This window comes from Bacillus rossius, chromosome 15 (genome assembly GCF_032445375.1).
Source record: "Bacillus rossius redtenbacheri isolate Brsri chromosome 15, Brsri_v3, whole genome shotgun sequence".
NCBI classification, from domain to species: Eukaryota; Metazoa; Arthropoda; class Insecta; order Phasmatodea; family Bacillidae; genus Bacillus; species Bacillus rossius.
In genome coordinates, this window is record NC_086342.1 from 39,583,086 (window position 1) to 39,600,369 (window position 17,284).

The following is a 17,284-nucleotide window of genomic DNA, read 5'->3' on the forward strand; positions in this document are numbered from 1 at the left end:
CAAGTCCAAACAATGGCGTTATCACGTAAAATTATCATCCGTAACCCGATGTTACAGACAACCCCCTTTTTTCCTCATCTTTTGCCACCACACATTATTCTAGAAGAACCTGTGCTGATGTGCATAGGTCTAAACATAATGTGCAACTTTGAGGTTGATATGACTATTAGAAGAGTTAATTTCTTTAAAACCTGAAAAGCAGATATTCCACATTTTTTTGTCACATTTTCAAATAACAGGTATGTAATTGTAAGTCTACTACTACTGCTACTACTAAAACGTAAAATCAGTTAAGTGCAACTTGCCTACGTCGAGAAGGAAAATTTTTTAATGTGTGAACAAGCGCACAAACATGAGAAATAAATGTTCATTTGTATTTTGCTTTCACTAACATACTCTAACACTTGTTTCTCACAATTTTTTTTCATGGGTACGTAGTTAGAAGTAATGGAACACTATGATCCAGTCGCCATTTTATTTTCTATGTTAAATTGGTTATCTTGCAACCAAATAATTGTATTTATATTATATTCCCCCATTTGTTTACAAATTGTATCCCAACAGAAGCAAATTTTGGGTAAAATAATTGAATTTAAAGTAATTACTTAATGCAGAATTTCATTAAAATGCACTAGTAACGATACGTCAAACTGGCTTATTTGTAGTGCTACCAGTTCTGAAATATGCCCTTCTCCATGACGTGAGCTCTTGAGAAAAACTTGATCGGCAAAGTATCGAATGGCAGGCATTCCAGTTACGGCGTCTCACGTGTCAGCAGCCAGTAGAGTCACCTCCACTTAATTTTTCCAGTCCTTTGGTATTCTAGTTAAATGATACCTCTATAGTTCATTCAATGGCATGTACCAACACTTACCCTCTTTTATCACGTAATCGTTGCACCCATTTTTTGGGTGTCAAAATTTGGATAAAAAAAAAACATTGCGTAAACATCGCATAAAGTTTTTGGTTCCGCTATTAGATTCTGAGTGCTTTGTGTGGGTATTTTTTCCGTATAAAACGGATGTATTTTAAAATAGAAATCTAATATTTATTCGGACATTACCTCTTACTTATTTAATTAACGGAAATACGTAGTCGTCTGATGCGTAAATTTTCTTTTAAAAAAGGTTTTTAAACGTTATAACGTTAATCTTTCCATCTGCGTCGGTTGCAATCTTTAATGTTTGGTTATATTGCTTCCCGTGTAGAGCACGCACACGTAGCCGAATATCGATATCTCGCCGAGTTCATGCAACACTCGCTCTTTGTCGAGTGCCGAGTTAACTACATCTGATGGCCCGCTCTCTTTCGTGGTGTTTGTACTTACTGCGGCGATAGTGAAGCATTTGTTTGGCTTGCATTCGGATCACAGATTTTGTTTTTCTATTTAAAGTTGAAAGGTTTTTGTTGCACGACTTATTAATTTATACTTCACGTTTTAAATAAACGTAATACCATGAATTGGTTTTGTTTTTTGAATAACTTTATCTAACAAAAAAATTTTTTTACGCACAATCGTTGCACCTTTACTTTGGGAACTTGATTTTAGAATAAAAAGTGCAACGATTATGCGAGAAAACACGGCATTACTTTAGACACTCCTTCAACACCGCAATTACCCTTAATTAATACAGGTGTGCTACTGGCTGCAGAACTAAAATATGTGGGAAAGTCGGGGAATCGGGATCTGACCATGGAAAACCTGAATATGTGTGTTGTATTTTGGTGAGGTCACTTGTTTGAAATACTAACAACTATTTAATTTCAAAAAAATTACTGGAAATTCTTTTTTTTTTTTGTCACAGAAACCTGTGAAATTATGGAAATTAGATTTTCGATTATTTGTGGTCGTATAATAATTTAAATGCTATTTAAAATTGCACATGGTAGCTTGGTATAAAATACCTTAGTTACTTTACAACTGGTCGGTATAGAGTACCTATATTATTGAGATCCTAAACTGTGGGTTTTTTCAGGTACGTTGTAAAGAAAGTTCACTGTAGTTGAAGAACAAGTGTTAGTTTGAGCGAGGCATTCCGAGAGCTGATGGTTGCCGTGCCCCGCAGACAAGGTGAAGCCGTGCGTGACGCACCGGGACCTCAACACGCGCAACATCCTGGTGAAGGCAGACCTGAGCTGCTGCCTCTGCGACCTGGGCTTCGCCATGAAGATCTGTGGCTCCAAGTACTTCTGCAACGGGGAGGAGCAGCACGCCGAGACCAAGTCCATCAATGACGTGAGTGGTCTCGTGCCTCCGAGACCAAGTCCATCAATGACGTGAGTGGCCTCGTGCCTCACAGACCAAGTCCATCAATGACGTGAGTGGCCTCGTGCCTCACAGACCAAGTCCATCAATGACGTGAGTGGCCTCGTGCCTCACAGACCAAGTCCATCAATGACGTGAGTGGCCTCGTGCCTCCGAGACCAAGTCCATCAGTGACGTGAGTGGCCTCGTTCCTCCAAGACCAAGTCCATCAGTGACGTGAGTGGCCTCGTGCCTCACAGACCAAGTCCATCAATGACGTGAGTGACCTCGTGCCTCCATGACCAAGTCCATCTATGATGTAAGTGGCCTCGTGCCTCCGTGACCAAGTCCATCAGTGATGTAAGTGGCCTCGTGCCTCCGTGACCAAGTCCATCAATGACGTGAGTGGCCTCATGCCTCCGTGACCAAGTCCATCAATGACGTGAGTGGCCTCGTGCCTCACAGACCAAGTCCATCAATGACGTGAGTGGCCTCGTGCCTCACAGACCAAGTCCATCAATGACGTGAGTGGCCTCGTGCCTCACAGACCAAGTCCATCAATGACGTGAGTGGCCTCGTGCCTCCGAGACCAAGTCCATCAGTGACGTGAGTGGCCTCGTTCCTCCAAGACCAAGTCCATCAGTGACGTGAGTGGCCTCGTGCCTCACAGACCAAGTCCATCAATGACGTGAGTGGCCTCGTGCCTCACAGACCAAGTCCATCAATGATGTGAGTGGCCTCATGCCTCACAGACCAAGTCCATCAATGACGTGAGTGGCCTCGTTCCTCCAAGACCAAGTCCATCAGTGACGTGAGTGGCCTCGTGCCTCACAGACCAAGTCCATCAATGATGTGAGTGGCCTCATGCCTCACAGACCAAGTCCATCAATGACGTGAGTGGCCTCGTGCCTCCGAGACCAAGTCCATCAGTGATGTGAGTGGCCTCGTGCCTCACAGACCAAGTCCATCAATGACGTGAGTGGCCTCGTGCCTCCGAGACCAAGTCCATCAATGACGTGAGTGGCCTCGTGCCTCACAGACCAAGTCCATCAATGATGTGAGTGGCCTCATGCCTCACAGACCAAGTCCATCAATGACGTGAGTGGCCTCGTTCCTCCAAGACCAAGTCCATCAGTGACGTGAGTGGTCTCGTGCCTCACAGACCAAGTCCATCAATGATGTGAGTGGCCTCATGCCTCACAGACCAAGTCCATCAATGACGTGAGTGGCCTCGTGCCTCCGAGACCAAGTCCATCAGTGATGTGAGTGGCCTCGTGCCTCCGTGACCAAGTCCGTCTATGACGTGAGTGGCCTCGTACCTCTGTGACCAGATCTGGCTACTAGTGGTCTATCCCACTGATCCGGACTGGATGGGGCTAGACCCTGTCCGGATCACGGCATGTATGGATGAAATGTAATTAGTCTTAAAAGTAATGTAACAGAAGTTTTAAATTGATAAAACATAAAAAAACTATTTTTCTTTTCATAAATATAAATTTTCTTGCAGCTTAGTTAGTTTTTATACTCCTCTATATAGATTTAAGTTTTTAAATCTGCGAAAATGATTAAATTCTGTTTATTTTTAAAACCCCGACCCAATCAGTGGGACTACGTATTTGTGACATTTAAATAAATTATTATTTTTATTTATTGGCAAGGGATTGATATAGTTAGTGTGATTCATTCACATTAAATTTAAACGAAAAGAGTTTAACATGTATAAATTCAATAATTTTTATTCAGAAATTTTAATTGTTTTTTTGCAACAATCTGTAATTCTAATTATTGTTTTTAATTTCTCTCTCTTCATTTGACTAAATTTTGCAAAATATTTTCATTGGAATGTTATGAAGTTTGAACAAAAAAAATTCACTTTATTTTTGGATTTAATTAGAAAAAAATTTGATTTTCCATTTAATTAGATTTTCAATTAAAAAATTATTTTGAATTTAAGATAAAGGGAATATGCAGAATTTTTTTGGGAAGATTATTCTTGTATAGTCTATAGGCCTCTATTTTTCACATTATTATTACTAAATGATTTGCCATAAATATGTAGCTATCGCTGCAAACAGAAACACTAAAATAACATTTTTCCCTGATGTTAAAACATCAAAATAAATTCTTGTACGAATAGAAAACCCTACAATGATTTTTTTTTCTAATCATTTAGGGGGTAAAATGCTTATAGTACTGTTGATGGTAAATTCCCTTTTACTCCTTTATTGAAAACATAGCTGGGATAAGGGTATATAAAAATGTTGGTTTTAAAATGTATCAAGTACAGCAGTTACCTAACGTAAGATTATAGAATGATGTCTACCAGGGCCTTGCTCCTTTAAGCCTGGTCAGACTCCGCTCCCTTTGCGATCCCGTGGCATCCCTAACCACTCCTTCCTGGCATTGCACAGGCGACACGTGATGTGTGTTTGAATGGCGCACCACAAACTCCCGCAAGAGGGCGCCGTAGCTTCATTGCTTTATTTTTTGTCCTAAGCATTTTGTGGCATGGCAGGTCGGCCGGGAGGGTTTTGTTTAGTTGATCTTATATTTAATTTTGCATAAAATGAAGACGGCACCGGACATTCCCGAAACGGACCAGAGTCCGGCCGAAGCTATACCTTTGTATGAATATTAATTTTTAAATTACTACGTGTTTTAATAATTCTAGCCATGAGAAAGCGTGCAATATTTGAACAAGTATTTTGGTTGTCAAATTTTTAATAATCCTTGGCACGCAATCATAAAACCGTAACAATAGTTTGGTTCGGCGCGAGAGACGCCATGTGGCCTGTGCAGAGCATTTGCTCGCCCCAATCCTTCGTCATCACCGGCCGAGAGCAGAAGCACTAGGCACCCTAGTGACCTCACCTCTTGCATTCACTGATAAATAGTTTTCCATTCATGTTCTTAAGTCTTTAAATATTTTTTTCTTTTCCCCTCAGGGTTACTCTCGGTCAGCGGGCTGTTTAAATTATTATTCTTAATTCTTATTACTCTCTGCAAGTATTTAATCACCCTTACTTAATATTTGTGTGACCACGTGTGTGGACCACTTTGCAACATAAACTGATTCGTGCCTCAATTTTTTTAAAAAACTATTTAAATGACTATGTACACGGGAGCGTGTAACTTCTTAATAAACCTAGACGTGTCATTTAGATGTTGTTCCTTTCTCCTTGTGCTCACATGTATGACATCTACTGCATGGTGGTGTGTGGGACGCCTTGAGAGCTCACTGCTTTAATCCTTAAAGCGTGCCCAATGCTGAGAGTGGGCCAGATTCTGGCAGCTGGTGTGTGAAATCTAGATGGTCCGAATCTCCCTCCCACATGCCCCGAGTGGAGTCTCGCCGGGTCCATGTGCCCTTTCATACGGTGGTGCCCGCACAGTAGTTCTCGTATCAGAGTACACTAGGCACAATATAACTCCGAGCTTGAGCTACGTCACACATGAGGAGTAGGGATTGCAACACGTGTGGGGGGTCGGGTGGATGAGGAGGGGGTATAAGCAGATACGGCGACCTTTCACAGCAGGTAGAGAAAAGCAGAAAACATTGACCACTTGCCACTGACGTTCCAAGCACTACCTCAGTTCTTCAACGCCACTGACTGTTCCATCCGAAGAGTCTGATGTGTAAACGTCACTGCTGTCACTGTTTGCATCACCTAACTGAACAATCGCTTTATCAATTTCAATGTCAAAACACACATCCTTATATCAGTATTTGTTCTCGAGTGTCTTGACGTGATTGCAAATCGGTATCCAATCTTCTGGACCCATTCGGTTAAATATCTCCTCCCAAAGTTTTTTTACATTTGCCAAATTTCAAGTAACATTTCTTGAAGCCACTTCTCCTTTAACTTTAGCCCATATGCTTTCTATCGGATTCAAATCCGGATGATAAGGGGGCAGACGAACTAATGTGTGGCCACTATTTACCAATAGTATGTCTGCCGAGTACTGCACTTGCGAAGGATTGTGCTTCTTTATGAGGTTATACAAGTTTGGTTTGAGCATGTCGCTAGAAATATTCTCTTTACTTAACCACTGCTGCATTTCCGATTTTGTCGAGCTGGAGGTAGGCGTTTTATTTATTTTTACATTGTGATAGGGAGCATTATCTATCACAAAAACACTGTTTGGTGGAAGATTTGGTATTAATTGTTCGGTGAGCCATTTTTCATAATTATCTTTGTTCATGTTTTTGTGATAATCCCCTGTTGCCTGGTGCGACTTCCACATTGCAAGAGCATTTGGGATAAAACCTTTTTCACCACCTGCGTGAATCATTATTAATCTTTGACCCTTCACGACAGGCACTAGTAAACCATTTGAGGACATGTCACTCCACATTTCATTTTTTACATGAGACGACAATATGTACGACTCATCCATGTATATAATTGTGCATTCATCGTTTCTATGTTGACGCATACTCTTGAGATATTCTATACGTTTTTGCTGAATATCTGATTTTTCTCTTAAAAGTAAGCGCTGCGATTTCATTTTCTGCCACCTGAATCCCAGCTTCTTCAAAGTCGTCCTTAAGGTTGTATTGCTACCTTAGTAATTTATGTCATTCTTTAGTTTACGTCGTAGTTTCGACAGTCGGCACACGTTTTTCAGGTAAGTAAAAATTGTACACAGTACGTCGTACCACAGCTTCATCAAAGGTGTCAAGTTTGTGTTTACATGTTTTCTTTCGCTTCTTGTTGGGCGTCTTGAAAGATGTTCCTTCACCAGCTTCATTCCTCTTAGCCTCCCTTTTAATTGTTTGTACAGTCGTGCGAGACTCACCCGTCGCCTTAGCTGTTCTCATCTGTGCTTTCTCTAGTGAAATGGAGGGTTCCTGCAATCGCGCTTCATTTTCCATAAACTGCAGAACGTTATAGACGATTTACCGCGCCTGCGAGTGAAGTTTTTGACGTGACAACTTCTAATAAATCGATGAACGCCGGCTGTATGCAAGAAAAAGTGTCCCGTAACGCACATTGTCCCACTACGGATGTCCCACTACGGATGTGTCCTGTTATGCTCATTGTACACATGCGTGGCATCTCTCTTCCACTCGATTGGAACAACCATCAATTTAACTTTTCAATCATGTTTTCGTCGTTTGAATTATTAATATTATATAATTTAACGATCGTCTACCAATTTTCAGCACAATCGGTACGGTTATTTAAAAGTAATGTTGAATATTCAAATACATTTTTAACGAACAATGGTGTTTTACAGTTACACATAATAATTCAAATTACACCCAGAATTGTTTGCACAATGTTTTAAAAAAATATAGTAACACATTATAAATAAGTTTGGTATATTTGTGATGCGTATTTGTTATAAAATCATATTATAAAAACGAAATAATATTATTCCCCTACAGTGCTGCTATCTACGGTGACGGACGCGAACCGAACGAATCGCGCTATCTATCCACGACACGTGAACTGTTTCATCGACTGTTTATAAAGTGCAGTGAAAACATGTGGTTTTCATTGCTTATTACAACAATAATTTCGGCAATAAAGGTTAATTATTCTTGCATTTTAAAAATCTGATTACTAGTATAATTTCAAGTATTTATTCTTTTATTATTAAAATTAAAATGATTCAATTTTATTCATAAAAGTATGCAATCATTTTATCAATGTTTTGTTATGACGTCAGGTTAAACTCGTCTGTAAACCGACTTTACAGACAACCAATTTTTTACTCTTAACTTTTGACAACACTGTAGGTATTTTATGTATAAAGTTGTACTTTACTGAAGTACTGCACTACATATGCAACACTGGCTCTGAACAAAAGTGATACACTACATGCACACAAACCTCAGATCCAAACTGTAAACGAAAAGTTTAGTAAGTACCACGGATGTGTTAAAGAACATATTCGTCGGATTTCACCGAAGGACTATGTTTTCACTCTGTGCAGTAGCGTGTAGCCTCTGTTATCAAGTTACGCATTATCGCTCGTTGGCACGCCACGTCTGCCTTCTCCAATGTCGTGACTCACATACACGCATCCATTTTCTAACCGTCACCCAGGCTCTGAGTTATGTTGCGTCTACTGTAAGTCAAGCCCTCTAGTCCAGACCTACAGAGTTTGTTGACACCAAGGTCATTAAAGATGTAAAACACACAATAAAACAAGTCATAATTTTGGAAAATTCAAAAACATTTTTTTCTAGGATTTATTTCTGTTTTTTTTTTAACTGTCGAGCAATGTGAAAACTCTCAAAAACAAATGCCTGTAGTTATTTTTTTGATCTTTTCTTGGTTATATCCGAGTTCTTCTCTTTGCGATGCCCAGTGTGGTTTGTTTGTCTTGACAGTAGTATTGAACCCGTGAAGCCCTGCCCTGCCCGCGGACAATGACACAGCCGGGTCTGCAGGTCCGAAGGGCTGTTCCAGTGATTAGATTAGGAATACTTGCACAACCTCATACACCCATTATATTACAATTAGGAAACATCGGTTGAAAATGTTTTTGACAGAAAAAAAAAAACAAATGTATAACTTTATATAAATAGCCCTTAAAACAAAGTAACGCCATGATAAGAACATAATAAAATTTTTGCAGGCGACTCAGCCCACAAAGCAAGGAAGTTAAAGAGTTGCAACTCAATGCTATAAATAACGCTCTTATTTCCTTTGGAAATCAGCGAACTGTGCGGTATTTATAAGCAACTTAACAACCTAAATGTCGTAAAATTTTAAAAAGAAAATTTAGATACTACTTTTTTTTCCCCTTCCCGTAAGTTCCTGGGAATATTCTCCATAAATGTTTCAGATTATCTATTTTCCAATAAGGAACAACCAAAACACTATTTTAAATTGCTTTATCTTTTGTTTCAAAACTTAAAAACTGCATAGCCGCAAACTTCATAACTTCAGTTTCAATTGTGAAAAATACACACGTGCACATGTCTGCTAATGTGCACATGGTGGCAATGCTTATTTCATTGCTACCAGGATAATTCAACATTGTCAAATAGTTTTCAATTATACTCTATGCGACACTCCTTTAATACACAATTCGCCATTCCATAAATTCTGAACTAATAATGTTGGTAAAATTCCCTTTTTAATCAAGTCATTAAGTTTAAGTAATTTAATATTTAAATCTTGGTTGTTGGTGCTGGCGTCACTCAGCCGCACAGTTGCGCATGTGCGGTAGCCGGGGTGAACGGGGTGAATGGAAGTGAACGTGGCGCAGGTGGGCACGCTGCGCTACATGGCGCCCGAGGTGCTGGAGGGGGCAGTGAACCTGCGCGACTGCGAGTCCTCGCTGAAGCAGATCGACGTGTACGCGCTGGGGCTGGTGCTGTGGGAGCTGGCCTCCCGCTGCAGCGACCTGTGTCGCCCGGGCTCCGAGGTGCCGCCCTACCGCCTGCCCTTCGAGGCCGAAGTCGGTACGTGCTCGCCTCTTTCGCCCGCCCAGAATTAAACATTAATACTAGGATTTTCTGCTTGAATTCGGTTTCTTGATGTCTCATGTCAAGGTACAGTCACGCATGAAATATAAATAGTTGGAGACTGTCCACTTCAGTAATAAAAAAAAAATTTTAAAGGTTTTAACTACCTAAATTAAAATTCGGGACATTCCTGAAAATAGTAGATTTGTTTATTACTATGACATATTTGACTTATTAGACATCCAAATGACTTTTATAAAATTTTTGTAAGAATATTTATTGAAAAGGAATTTGGTTCATCAAGTATTTGTAGACATCCTATTAGAGATAGTCTTCATATATATTGGCAGCTTAAATATTGACATTGCAGTGCAGTAAGTGATTCAAGCGTAAGCGTGCACAACTAACTTGGATCAGCTTGAGGTAAACAGTTGACTATTGTATAGTAACAGGTAAATAATTGATTAAAATCATAACATGTTGAAAGTTAAACATAATGCAATTTCTTACGTGCAGAAAGTTTGGAAACTGTGGGGTGTAAATTTAATGGGTGGTGGGAAATTAAAACAAGCAATTTTTGTTAAGGAACTATGTCCAGTAACGCACAACAGACACTCATATATTGCTTGAAGATATTTACAGCAGCACATGGTTACTGGGAGTACTACATTAAACATAACTAAAAACAAAGAAATGGCCAAATTAACAAAAGGCACCTTTTTCATTAAAATGAAAAAAAATTATCAAAGCCATTCTCATTGTAAATGTGAAATAATAATTATGCAACGGTAAAGAGAAAATATTTAATTACAAAAATGTTCATTCAAATACGAATGACCGCAAATGGTCTTATTCGAGCCTCGGTGCAACTCCTTAAATATGGCTCAGAAACTACAACATATGTTTACTATAAGAATTTTACAAGACAATTACTATTAACATAACTCTAAAATAATAGACCTTGGAAAACATTAACATACTGCAACACGTTTCAGCTTGTAATTAGCCTTTATCAAACAATTTAAATTAGCCTTTATCAAACAACTAGCTGCACGACCTGGCTTCGCACGGCTATACTAATGGAAAAAAATTAAGCCACATCTTCCATTTACAGTAATGGTAAATAAAAAAAATTCAGTGAAAATTTATTACAATGCTGTATAGTGTATAATGTACCGGAGAGAAAATGAATAGCACCGATGGTTTCCCGACTCGTGCACGCAACGTACAACTGATGTACCCGTACTTCGCTACGGCAGTCTACAGGCAGATCACTCTTGCGCCGCTCATTATACATGCCCCTCCTTGTGGGTACGCCACTGCCGCGCGATGCCCGTTGCCATGGAGACGCAGAAGGCATGAACAATGCAAAATCCTGTTCTCATGCAGACAAAGTACCCACTGTTGCCTGGTTTTAACTACCCATGGGATCTAATTTTCAGAAAATGTCATCCTGCGTAACATAAGAAACATTACTGTTAAGTTTCAAGTCTGTAAAATATTTATACTTAAAAAAAAGGCAATTTTTGATATTTAAAGTATCCGCAAAATTTCAACGGTGATGAGGACTGCACTAACAATGAAATAGTCGTTAACTTCTAGCGCCTGCGGCATTGTCAACACACACTTCGTACGTGTACTGCATGTTGTATCTAACCCCATCCAACGCATTTGATTCTAAATTGGACTTTTAGTAAGGATCCCTAATGTTATTGATAATATAATATAGCCTATAGCATTCCTCGATAAATGTACTATCCAACACTGAAAGAATTTTTCAAATCGGACCAGTGGTTCCTGAGTTTAGCGCATTCAAACAAACAAACTCTTCAGCTTTATAATATTAGTATAGATTTATCAGACTGTCATATTGGGTGTGTTCGGTGGTAGATGACACTGAAGTTAAGCCCCTCGGTTATTGAAGTGAAGACTCTTACAACACTCTCCTTAGAAATTGTTGAGAGTGTCCACACCAGGGCCTCACTGCAGTGAGTTAGTTGTCTTGTAATCGTGGTGCCTGCCGTATAGCGCCCTCCTCACTAGCGACTCCCGGCACGGACCGGGTGTAGAACACCAAGACCCGAAGACGACTTCAACCGCTGGGCGAAAGAGCAGCCACCTCTCGCTCTTCCCACTCGACAGCACTCGTGAACTGTCACAATCGTAAAGGAGAATTACTATTAAGTATTAAGCCAACTTCTCCACGTAGTACTCATTTCCATGTTCAGTAGTGACGTAGACTCATCACACTTCAGTACTTCCCACTTCGTCGAACACCCAGTCCGGTGTTTGTAAGTCTAAGTCTGCCTTAATATGTTAGCAGCTGCCCCAGTCATACACACTATGTCCTGTTTATAACCTCCGATGACATCGGTAATACTCTCTTCCAAGGATGTTGTATGGCTTTCATTTGAACATGCTGAAAACTAAAATAAATAAAAATAACATAATAAAATAAAGCTGGTTTAAACTTGCAAACATGGTTTAAACAATATACAGTAGAACCTCATTTTTACATATTTCAAGGGACCAGAAAAAAAATATGTAAAAACGGGGAAAACGCAAAATGAGGGAAATGTTCAAATTTTTTTTATCATCTCACTATATGGGAAACAATAAGAAAATATATACCACACTAAGTAATATGTCAGAGACGGTTACGTTTTTATATATTAACTAGAACTTCACTATCTTACATAATTAAAATTATAAATATATCCAATATCCCTGTTCTTCATTATTGCCGAAAGTTAAACATGAAATTTGCTGTTCTTGTGTAAGAGATGAGAATGTTGAAGCATCTTGATATAGCCACTTGGTGCTGAAATTTTGTAACACAATTGATTTTTGAACTTTGTATTTAATTACGTGTTAAAGTTTTATTAATTTCAGATTTTTTGAGAAATAATACTATAAAACGATAGCTACCACCATCAATATAATTGTTTACGTTGAGGAATAGAAGTTAAATTGCCATTGCATTGTTTGGATATTCATTGCAGCCATTTGACTTTTCAGAATGTTTCTAATGTGTTAAAATGAACATCACCGAATATGCACGAAGACGCCATATTTATAGGTAACGCGTACGTTACTTAAAATGTATTTTAATAATGGAACAGTAATCCGCTCTTTTGTGTATTTAAAATGTGAGTTTTCACCTTTATTTTCTTGCATAATACATTTAAGTTTAAAGGGGAATGCTAAGAAAAGTACTTATTAATTTTCATGTTTATGTCACCATACGTTTAGTTCATGGCCGTATGGTGTACAATAGCACGTGGCACAAAAAAAAAAGTAAGTTGTTTACAATGGCGAACGAAGCTGTGATGACCATACACTCATGCAGTAATGCTTAATAATTAAACTTCACGCTATTCGTTTTGAGAATTTGTTGTTTTCTCTAAATTTTCCGATGGTTTGCCACGAAATACAGCACTAATTCTACGTAAACAGTGGGAAATGCTTTTGCACAAGGCGGGAAAAGAATGCATTATTAGTATAGGGAAATTGACAGTGCATGTAAAAAAATACGTTAATCGCGGGAACGTAAAAATGAGGTTCTACTGTACATGTAGGTTGTTTTTTTGCCAACCCTGATAGTCGGGTATAACGTGGTGCGAGAGTGTTGCCAGTGCTGATGGCGAGGGGTTGTTGCGACAGGCCACCACCCGACCTTCGAGCAGATGCAGGTGCTGGTGTCGCGGCACAAGGCCCGCCCCTTGTTCCCGGAGCCGTGGCGGGACTGGGCCGCGGTGCGGCTGGTCAGGGAGACGGCGGAGGACTGCTGGGACCAGGACGCAGAGGCCCGGCTGACCGCGCTGTGCGTGGAGGAGCGCATGCAGGAGCTGCCCGCGCTCTGGGACCGCCAGCGAGGTGCGCCCGACCCCTTCCTATCTCATCTCAATATGAGTGTGTTAACAAGAATGTAGAGGATTTTTTGTGTCTGCAATTTTAAAAAAAGTCTAATTTCATCAAACACCGAAGTAAACTGTAAATTAAGTATTCTGCTTATTTAAAAATATCCCAGATTGAAGTTCTGCTGTTGGCTGAGCACATGCTGACATAAAGTATGGCTAGCTATGCCGAGCCCATTAAAATATTCGAAATGGGTACATACTCATTTGTATTGCACAACAAATGCTTTGAATACAATTGTTTATTTATTATTTCAAAGTGTACCCTTTTTTATCGCATAATCGTCGCACGTGCATAATTGTCTCACCTATATTTTAGTAGGGATGTACCGATATTGAAAAACCTGTTACCGATTACGATTAACGATTCACTAAAAAATTCAAATTCAGCCGATGTTGCAAACCGATTAAGAATACAGATTATATTTGCCCGATTATTACATAGATAAATTAAAAAAGAAAGAAAAGAGAACAACATTGTGATTAAAATTGATGTAATGGAGGCATGGACCATAAGTGTACATACATGTGTATAGAATGCAGACAAAATCATTTTTATTTACATAAATATTTAAGATTTTGGTAAGCTAGCTAAGGTATTGCACATAACATTAATAGCTATAGTTAATAGCTTTTAGATTTTTGTGAAGAAATACAAGCTGATTGACTTTGTGTGGCTCCACATATTACTTGTAGTGAAAGACGTTTTGTTTCCATGTACACCACCACGCGATATTTTTTGAGAACAATATTTATACCCTGCATATTTATCGTCTGGCCCAGATCCTAAAAAAAAATATTTCCACACAGCACTGCGACTAGCGTACCCATGATTATTATGCAACATTAAATAGTGAATGCAATGTATAACAGCTCTTAACAAATATTTATTTTGGTAAATGCCAAAAAATAGAAAATTTAACAAATTACATATACTGTAATATTAGATCAAAGAATTCGTCACTCCGTTTACGTAATGTATGGACATGCATTAGTGACTAGAAAACAATAAAACAATCTACAGTCGCCGAGTCTTCGCTAACACAGAATTACCAATATTCGAAAAATTAATTTTGGTCGCAAACAGAAATATTTCTACAACCGACCCCCAACTATCGCAATCATGAACTTTTATTCCTGGTTAAATATTTGTTGTTAATATACAGTAAAAATAAAAAGTAAAAAAGACTTTCCCGTTATTAAAGCGACTTCAATCGTAATAAAAAATAATAGAAAAAGGTTCATGTATACAACAGAAATTCCGGTGAAGTGAGATAAGTTGGCCAAATTGTTTTTGTTCATCACATGACGTGCGTAATAGACTTGCGCATAATAGTTCGCGACCAGGAGCGCTCCTTTTAGTTCGCAGCTCCTTGGCGAACTAGGTCGCTCTTTTAGTTTGTCCGTTCCCATCTCAAATTCAAAGAAGACAGGTCACAGATAGTTCGTTTGCTTTGCTACCGCTACTGCAGGCGATCTTCTTTGTATGTTATAGTAGTTAATTTTTATAATGATCAGTGTTGTGAACGCCTAGATTATTATCCTTTTTTGGGTTATTACATCAAATGAGTAAATAAAACAATAATTTACATAATTGGGTAAAATGGCGTATATAACAGTTCTGTTTTTATTCTTCACTTAACATACACTATAATCAAAAAATTTTAATTTATAAAAGGATTTATTTTATAGCTAGTTTAAGAAATATTATTTATGTAATGTGATCATTTTAGTGAATAAAATACAGTTTTATAAATACACAAAATTTAATTTTTTTTAAGTTTTAGACGTGCGCATTCACAAGAGCTAAAGACATCTGATCAGAGAATATAGCATATAGGGTAACATGAAAAGTATCTACAGTCGACAATGTCAAATGTAAAGTACATAGTAGTTAAGAATTTTTTTCACATACCTACACACACGAATTTTGTAAATAATAATAAAAAATGCAATCAATAAATATGAGTGAAGTTAACAAAAATTGTGCTCCACACTTATTATTTTTGAGATAATTACTTAACACTGCATGTACTGGCATTCTAAGACAGTCATAAAAACAACTTGTTTAGTTAATTTTTTTATTAAATGACAAATTAATAATGTATGAAATGTAAAAATAAGTTTATTTAACAATGGTTTTATATTCAAAATTTTAATATTAAAGTTTTCATCAGCTGTCAAAATAATTTTATGAATATTGAAATCATTTTGTAAACACTGATATAAGTATCTAATGTAATTATGTCTGACTTGTTCTCAGTATACACCACGGTTTCCCCACCGCGAATTTACCCTGGGGTAACCGTGCTCGGACACGAGTATAAAGCTATCATCAACAAAACGATCATATTTGAAAATGTATCATTGCAGTAAACATTTGCGTCGTTGTTTGCAGCAATCCAGAGTCAATATTTTTGTAAAGTCAGTATCCGTTAGACGTCTGAAATTTCAGCTATCCGACCCGAACAGATAACGATAGCCAGCCAAAAAGACCAGCGACAAAGCTGTAATTAATACCTGAAAGGGAGAACGAGTGACAACTTTTGATAAGAGCCAGATCATGTGCACAGAACTAAAAGAAGGAGATCGGAAAAAGAACGAACTAATGAACTGAGGAGCGAGGGATCTGGGAACTAGTTTGCGTAGTTCGTCTGTTGGAGCGCTCTTACGAACTAGTTAATATTCAAAAAATATGGCACAAAGCGCCTCAAGCTTTTTTCTCATTTATACTAGTATTGCTTATATACTATTGTCATAAATTTAATTTTAAAATTATTTTTTACTTTTTAGTTTGATAATCTTTAAAAGCATGTTTCTTTAGTTTTTTAAACTATATTTATTTTTCGTATGAACTACAAAGTCGTAATAATTTCTACTGCAGACGCCAAGTTGACCTTGAATCTGGTAAAAAAAAAAAAAAAAAAGTTTTCTTTAGACGCAAATCTCCAAGTTTTTCTTCGATAAACTTTTTTTTTTTTTTTTTTTTTTTTAAATATAGTCCTTTAATTTATCGTCCCCAGCTAAAAATAAGCATTTAACTTCCAGCAAACCATCGTCTGCCACAAGTACAACTGGAGATATTCCGAGAAATGAAAAGCTTGGGTGTACAAAAAAAAAGCCACAATCTTCGACTTCGACATTTTTTAGTTTGGAATACATATTCTTAGCCACATTTTCGTTAACTCGTCCAAACTGAACGGCTTTGGAATTTATCTTCCTGTGATACAAAATTTATTTTACTGGACAGTGACAGGATGTATGTGTTCTTTTTACCACAAAACCGAAACTATATGCTGTACTTCTGTTCATAGGAGCATCCCTCCATTTAGTGTTCTCGTGTTGACCAACAGTACTTCCTTCTTTCCAACTCATGAATATTTTTTAATGTTGTTGCATCCCGATTCAGGTTTTCGAGGATAAACTTCATCTTTGTATCAAGTTCTTCAGGACTCAACACGTCTTCAGGACACAAAATGTCTTCAGAACTTGGACCATACTCCAAATCAGGACCAGGAGTGTTGTTTGGTCGTCTCTTTTTATTTGGAGGGCCATCTTCATACTGGAGACAGCTAATTTTTAAAACTGTTTGGAAGTATTTTCCTGGGCTTCGACCAAATTTGTTTTTCCATGGGATGAAGTGCCACTTAGGACCTCTGACATGGGCCAGTCCAGCTCCCATACAACGAGCGTGAT

The 17,284-nt window shown here is 38.2% G+C and overlaps 1 protein-coding gene across 2 annotated transcripts in view; it reads left to right on the plus strand.

Annotated features, from left to right (window-relative positions):
• LOC134539386 (bone morphogenetic protein receptor type-2) overlaps nt 1-17,284 on the plus strand; it is a 141,197-nt gene that overhangs the window by 84,702 nt on the left and 39,211 nt on the right. For both annotated transcript variants that reach the window (XM_063381377.1, XM_063381379.1), the window contains exons 9-11: nt 2,067-2,236; nt 9,473-9,668; nt 13,335-13,547. In XM_063381377.1, coding sequence (XP_063237447.1) covers nt 2,067-2,236; nt 9,473-9,668; nt 13,335-13,547 — 579 coding nt within the window. The remainder of the gene's footprint in view (nt 1-2,066; nt 2,237-9,472; nt 9,669-13,334; nt 13,548-17,284) is intronic.